Below are 7,877 nucleotides of genomic sequence, written 5' to 3' on the forward strand. Positions count from 1 at the left end.
CCTATAAGCTAGTGTAGTTACAAAAACTATAATTTGGAAAAGAGATTTCGTACATATGTCTATATATGAACGATTTACATTTTTTTAATATTCACTAATGCACCTATACAATACTATATTATAGTTGACATATCATAAGATAATATGCTAAATACATTTAGGTCATACCATATGGTATATCATAGTTTACCATCGTATATACTACCTTATATATATATATATATATATAATATTATAATTTAAATTATAGCATACAATAGTATATTAGGTACATTTCTGTTATATTGTAACTTACAGTGTATACTAGTATGCTATATATTTTTGAACCATATCATTATAATTTAAGTAAACCAATTTTCATTATTTATTTAGTGTTGATTATTACTAGTTTTAGGTGAATTCAAATATATCAATAAAACAATAGTTATAGTTTTTAACCACTATTCAAGTTTTACTTAAATATCTTCGATTTTCTGAATTTCATAAACATGCTAATATATGTATATATATAACATTAATATCTATGTTAAATCAGCAATTTTTTTCAATTTAAGTTAGATACTAATATTCTATTTCAAAAATCAGATTCTTAAAATATAATACTAAAATGTATGTATGTATTTAAGTATAATATGTATCTCTGTAGCTTTTTAGACATGAAATCCGATTTCCTAAAATTTCAATACAAATACAATATATGTATATATAATGTATTTAAATACAACTAATGCCTGATTTAATAATATATTTAATTGATATATATATATATTAATTGATATATATATATATATATATTTAATTGTAACAATTCAAAAATAAATATTATTTTAATAATTTAGAATAGCACTATATTCTAAACTCTGTGAAAATTTTCTTATCAACTTTAATATTTCTACACGTTAACTCTTTATTTTATTCGTAAATGTTCTAAATGTTAAGAATTATTTGGCATATAAAACATATCGATTCATAAAACTTGAAACCTGACATCTTATTTGTCTATGAAACTATATCTTGGATAAATATGTGTATTAATATACTCAAGTATACTAAATAGTTAGATTTATAAACAAATACAATATAAATTGTCCATATAGTAAACATGATCAGAGGACCAATATAGCCAAACACAATATGAACAACCAACATATATTCAAACAATTAAAAATTATCAAATTATAATAAATGTTATCCATTATAAAATGAAAAAGATCAGGATAAAGGTTTAGTATAGTTTAAGATAATATTTTCATGATTAGTACCTGGAAATTTACAAATCGTAACTACTAGAACATGATTACATAAATACAGATGAGAGCATGTACATATATGTAAAGACATATGCTTATATATTTAATCAAATACAAATAACTTTGCTCTTGGAACTGGGTAAAGTAGACTCTTATCTAAAAGAGTTGTCCAAATTTAGTTTAAAAAAAAAAAGAGTTGTCCAAATTTGCTATTAGAACTGGGGCGACGTAGACTCTTGTCTAAGAAGATCTCTATAATTGGACTTCTCTGACTAAAATGTTTAGTAGTGAAAGGAAACTGACAAATATACGTGTGGTTTATGAATACGCATCTACGACAATTAATTTAAAATCTCCTATACGGCTATACCCGGCGGCCAAATCTTCTAGTATTTGCTAGCCACCATTATTTAACTTTTTTTTTTTGACTGAAGGCATACCATTATTTTACATTAATCAGTTGTATTTGCAAGTTTACTTAAAATCGGCTTAAAATTAGACATATGCAATTCAACTATAATTAATATCAATTCACCTACCATTTCAAAACTAATCTCTTTTATTTACACATTAATATTGGCTTCCAACAATGCACTGGCTAAAACTCTTTTGAAGTTTATTTTTATCGATTTCGAGAAGGGTTGTTTAGAGTCATTATATACAGTGAAACCTGTATAAATTAATAATGCTGGGACTACACCAAAAATATATTTTTTTATTAATTTATAGATATATTAATTTATGGATATATTAATTGAACCAAAAACTCGATTTGGGATTATAAAATTATATTATTTTGTAGAAATTTTTAGTGTATATTAATTTATAGAGTATTAATTTAAAAAAGTTATACTGTACATTACATCATAATTCAAGGAACTAAGTCTGAATTGATTGTATCCTTGTTTAATTTTATTAAAAAGATAACTAAAGGACATGTCGGATTACATATTAGTATACTATATAGAAAGTTAAAGTTGACTGAAAGCCATACAGGTAGCATCTTATCTTATAAATAAATGTAGATATAATACACGTGATTAGGTCCGACGTTCCAACATTAGGACATAGCAATGGTGATACTTAAGGCACAAATTCTTAAAAATAATGATTATTTTATTATTTTTTCGGATTAAAAAAAAAAAATTAGCCAATCGCGGACTAGCACGTGTCAGTGGGACCCACGAATAGTTAAGAGGCTTACTAAATCGAATCCTTAACCAGAGAGTCTATGAGATTTTGCTGGCACAAAAACATAGATGAAATGGAGTCCACATAATTTTATAATAATTTTTTTCTTAAGGATTTGTGCTAAGGATCATTGTTGAAGATGGTCTTAGGATTCTTCCATTCAAGTACTGTGTCGCGTAAACCCAAAACTGTTGACTTCATAAAACTGAAATTTAAGGTTGAATTAAATAGTAGCATCATGTTACTTAGAAAGTTGAAGTTGACTGAAAACCATCAAGGTTATATATCACGTTAAGAGCATGATTAACCCGAGGTTATTAAGATGGGGTTCTTAGCGGAAGTTAAGAAACTATTTCTTAACTTTTAACTAAAAAAGCTAAGAACCGGTTCTTAAATAAGGATTTTAAGAACCGATTCTTAGTTTTTTTAGTTAAAAGTTAAGAAACAGTTTCTTAATTTCTGATAAAAATTTCACTCTAAAAACTCCAGGTTAATCATGGTTATCTTATTAACAAATACAGTGATTAGCTTTAAAAAATACGTGAGTGTTACCAATCTTCTATTCATACAATGCTGCGTAGTACACCCAAATCTAAGGACTCATATAACGAAACTGCCTTCAAAAATATAATTATTGTAAGAGCATGATTAACCCGGAGTTTTTAGAATGGGATTCTTAGCGGAAGTTAATAAACTGTTTTTTAACTTTTAACTAAAAAAAAGCTAAGAAACAGAACCACAATAGTCGAAAATGTGAAAAATTGATAAGGGCTAACAGACCAAAAATACCGCTTAATAAACAGACATTTATTTATTGCTTTTAAGAATTTATTAAACAAACAAGTGACATTAGGGAACCTATAAAAAAAACAGACAAAGGAATTAATCGTGAGACTGCGAAGAGCGAAACAAACGAAACTCAAACGGTATCAAGGCATCAGCCACTAGTAATGAATAACTGGAACCAGCTCAAGCGGGACTTTCTTGGCTATGACGAAAGCTCCAGCTTCTTCCATGTTAATGTCTTCAATGGTCATTCCATCGGGCAAACTCCAATCAAAGAAGTAAAGAACATTAAGTAGACCGAGCTCCACGATGGTCATCCCAGTGGCCATCCCGGGACAGATCCTACGGCCTCCACCGAATGGCAACAGTTCAAAATGCTGACCCTTGTAGTCTATAGGGTTATCTATAAACCTCTCGGGGATAAACTCGTTAGGGTTCGTCCAGCAATTGGGATCACGTCCTATTGCGTAAGTGTTGATCTCAATCATTGTGTTTTTAGGAATGTTGTAACCTTGAATCTTGATGTCAGACATAGTCTCTCTTGGGAGCAAGAGGGGAGCTGGTGGGTGTAGTCTGAAAGTTTCTTGTATCACAAGTTTCAAATAGTGAACTTTCTCCAAATCTTGCTCCGTGATTTTTTCTTTGTTGTCTCCAAGAGTTGCTCGAATCTCTTGTTGGAGTTTCTTCATCACTCTTGGATGTCTTGTCAGCTCTGTCATGGCCCATATCATCGTTATCGCTCCTGCGTTTACTCCCGCCAAAAATACATCCTGATCATATAACAAACAAGTTAATGTTAGTATAACAATATTTAAATCTCAATATAATGTGTACACATAAAATTATTTGAAAAGTTTGCTATACTCACCGACATGACTCCTTTAAGATGGTCATATGTGACTTTAAAAGTGCCTACTCTGCTCTCTTTATTGATCATATCCAGCATGACACCAATGATGTCTGAATGATCTTGAGGTTGTTCAGGCTTCAAATGATCATCGATCACATGTTGGAAGAAATTACTAAGTCTTGCAAAGGCTTTGTGCAACTCGGAATGTTGGCCAGAGATCCGGTCTATAACCCACCCAAGACCCGCGGGGAAGAAGTCAGTGAACGCGAATGAGCCAAGATTGGTCTCAGACTCGAGCACAAGTTCTTCAACTTTGTCCATATCGACAAAATCACACTCGTGGAAATTCTGTCCGAAAGCAAGTCTACATATGATACTCGCTGTAAGAGAGAAAAGAGCTTTTCTCAAATCCACCAAAGTTTGTGTCTCGGCGGACTTCGAGAGTTTCTTGACGAGCAATTCACTCTCTTCTTCTCTAATATACCTGAATGCTTTTAGCTTTTTGGAGCTAAAGAGCTCAAGCATCGCAAGCTTCCTCATCTCTCTCCAGTCATCACCGTATTGAGCAAAGCCAATGTCTTTGTAGTTGTAAGAGAACAACTTCGTCGCGGCTAGCTTTGGTCGGGTACAAGTCTCGAGATCATGAGTCTTGAGAACTTCTTCAGCTGCTTCTTTTGTGGAGAACACAACCACAGGGACCACGCCGAAACGAAGAAACATCACCGGTCCATACTCTTGAGAGAGTTTGTGAAATGATCTGTGAAGTGATTTTCCAAGTTGGTGCAAGTTTCCGATGATCGGAAGACCTATAGGTCCCGGAGGAAGCTTCCCCCTAGAATATGAGAGCCTTTTGAAGAAAATAAAAAGGAGAGGCATTGACAAAATGAAATAGAGAAACATCGACATTCTTGATTTGATATTTCTGTTGTTGATCTCGTTGTTGTTGTTGTTGTTAAGTTGATTTGTGTTTTGAGTGAATATTGCGTGATTAGAAGAACTATATATAGGTATTTTTGTACGTGCATGGTGTTAACGTTGACTAAGTCAAAAAAAATCATCAGATTAAAAACTTTAGTTTAATAAAAGGAAGCTGACAACTTTACGTGGTCCATTAATACGCATGTCGTCTACGACAACTAATTTAAATCTCCGATGTCCGGCGGCCAAAATATTCTAGAATCGGTTGCATTCCCAAAATTACCTTAAAACGGCTCACAGAACCGGTTTGGTTAATATATACTGTATATAGCCGGTTAAATCGTTTAACTGAAATTGATAAACCTTTTTCTGAAATGGCTTAAGATTAGTTACTATACTTTCAGTTTCAGTTTCATCTTACCATTGAATATTAGCATTTTCTTAGACAATATTAATAGTTTCTAATAATACGAATTCCACTAATTAAATCGTATGAATTTTGATTTTTTTTCTTTTCCAATTTACAGAAGGTGCTGTTTAAATAACTCTGTTAGCTACAGGAAACTAAGTTTATATATATTTTTATCATGGGATAATTCATTAAAAAACAAGTTGAATTAACTTTTTACTTACAAAGTTAAACCTTTTTTTTTTGACAAAGAAGAAAAATAACGTGGGCAACTACAAAGTTAAACTTGGTTGAAAGCAATAGGCGGATTACGTCCAATATTTGTTACTTTATTGTAGCCATATATCACTTTATAGACACATATAGACTTTAGTGATTAGGTCCAAATTTAGCAATCCATCATTCAAATAATGCTGTGTAGAATCCAAAATTGTAGACTCAATAGAATTCCAAAAAAACTGAAAGAAATGTATTAAGAAAAAAAATAACGAAGGAAATGTTAAATCTATTTAACAAAATTCCATAAAGAATATCAATAATCCGTCACTCAGAATAAAAATTACAAACTAGAGTATATTTTAGTTTTTCTAAGGCAGATTCAACTGGAAGACCTTTAACTACTAAGTAGATTTTTGTAAATTGCTGATAAAAATACTTCTAGTTAAATATATAATAACCAGACGTCCTTTCTTTTTATTGTGGCCACGTGTTTCATAAATCCTCAAATGTTATCCCGACCATAGATAATTAGATATCTGTGGTCAATTTTCATATGCTCACGGTAGATATAGATTAATATTAGTTGAATAAATAATACAGAACAGAAAGGTACGTAAAAATTTATGAATTAGTATTGAACAACAAAAAAGGAATTAATGATTAGTCTTAATTTAATCAAATTACTTTTTAATAATTAAGATTAATAAACGTATAATATTATAGGTTACATGAAAAGTATTAAAAGTGGAAAAAGTAATTTAGAATTTGATAACAAATATATATATATATATATATATCTGTTTATGTTTTTTTTTTTTTTTTTTCTTGAAATGCCTTTCAATATCTGTTTATGTTTACTTACAAATATCAAATTGTCCTCGCATAATTTTAAAAACTTGGAAAATGTATTAGAATTAAAAGGAAGCACTAGAGTTGAAAACGATCCAGAAAGCAACAGAAAGGTTTCACATGTGTAATGGCTTACATCTGCCTGCTAACCAAAAAAATTGATAACCGAAGTGTCGGAAATAGATATTAGAATTGGTGACCACCTTAACGGACTGTAACTTGGATGCATGCGGCATGCCCTCTATACAACTCGTATCAATGTATGTGGACTTGGCTGGAATTTATGAAGTCGAAGACGCGGAAAATTCAGAGGTCGTGGTCGTGGACACTAAATGATACAGTAACGGGATCAGTCTAGAAGCGGATTGCACCGGGCTTATTTATGCTATGCAATCAATTAATATGTACCAAATGTAATCTGACCCCATCAACTTGGTTTAAGTCCCAAAAGATGAAGAAATTGTTTGGTTAGCTTTTTGTATCACCACGAGTTTTTCTACTCTCATGTTTTTCTTGGGTGAACGCATATGTTACTCTTACTTATAGAAAATAAATCATCTAATGCCATAATTGTCAAATTTTAATTTTCAGAAACTTTGTAGGCTGCTGTATATATTGAAAATCTAGAAATCACACCAATGTTACACACGATAAGATGGACGACGAAGATAAAAAAATTCCAAGTTTTGCACTAACGTACACTTCTCGAGAGATTACATTTGGTTTCCAACCTCGAGAGATTACATTGACGGTCAAATGTTTGAATAATATACTATCTTATTAAAAAGAAATCAAACAAATTTTAACACCATGGTGCACATACATGATACATGTACACACCCGTATTCATATAGTTAAATATCATAATTAAGTATTTATGATAGTGCACGTTACCCTAATAGAACCAGCATGAATACCAGAGACTAATCCCCTATATTATATCTGCGAAGTGATTTATATACATGTAGTCACTATAGTCATTCTCGCTGAAAAAAAGATGATATGACACTTAAAATAGATGACATGGTTTTAGAAAATATTGACATAGCATCGTATTAATTGTAAGATGTAAAATTTCCTTATAAAAATTTAAATTCTTTTGCAGAAATTTTAAATATGGTAATAAAAATAACTCATATATTAATGTCAATTTTTCATATAAATATTTATATATGGTAAACTATTAAATATATTAATAATTCATATATCACAATTAAAATAATAATATATATGTATATATGTATCTCACATTAATAAAAATAAACTAAATAAAGTAACACTAATCCAAAAAAAATTTGATAGTTAAATATTTAAACATTATTTAAATTTATCTGTTCATATTCATCATTTAAATTAACAAAAAGATTTTTCAGTTTAACTAAAACAAACAAAGTCTCAAATTTAT

General features: G+C 30.3%; 1 protein-coding gene across 1 annotated transcript; it reads right to left on the bottom strand.

Moving 5' to 3' along the window:
- Positions 1-293: 293 nt before the first annotated feature.
- Positions 294-6,361, bottom strand: LOC125589725 (cytochrome P450 71B21). Its single transcript, XM_048762057.1, has 2 exons — positions 4,096-6,361; positions 294-3,997 (listed from the first exon to the last, which is right to left on the bottom strand). The coding sequence occupies exons 1-2, from the start codon at positions 4,981-4,983 to the stop codon at positions 3,386-3,388; spliced, it is 1,500 nt and encodes a 499-aa protein (XP_048618014.1). The 5' UTR covers positions 4,984-6,361; the 3' UTR covers positions 294-3,385.
- Between the last annotated feature and the right edge of the window lie 1,516 nt (positions 6,362-7,877).

Source organism: Brassica napus, chromosome C7 (assembly GCF_020379485.1).
Source record: "Brassica napus cultivar Da-Ae chromosome C7, Da-Ae, whole genome shotgun sequence".
NCBI lineage: Eukaryota > Viridiplantae > Streptophyta > Magnoliopsida > Brassicales > Brassicaceae > Brassica > Brassica napus.

Excerpts from the sequence above, each read along its gene's own strand:
- LOC125589725 (XM_048762057.1), bottom strand. The coding sequence starts at position 4,983 with ATGTCGATGTTTCTCTATTTCATTTTGTCAATGCCTCTCCTTTTTATT. Across the intron at positions 3,998-4,095 it reads ATCTTAAAGGAGTCATGTCG|GATGTATTTTTGGCGGGAGT; the intron begins GTGAGTATAGCA and ends TTATATGATCAG.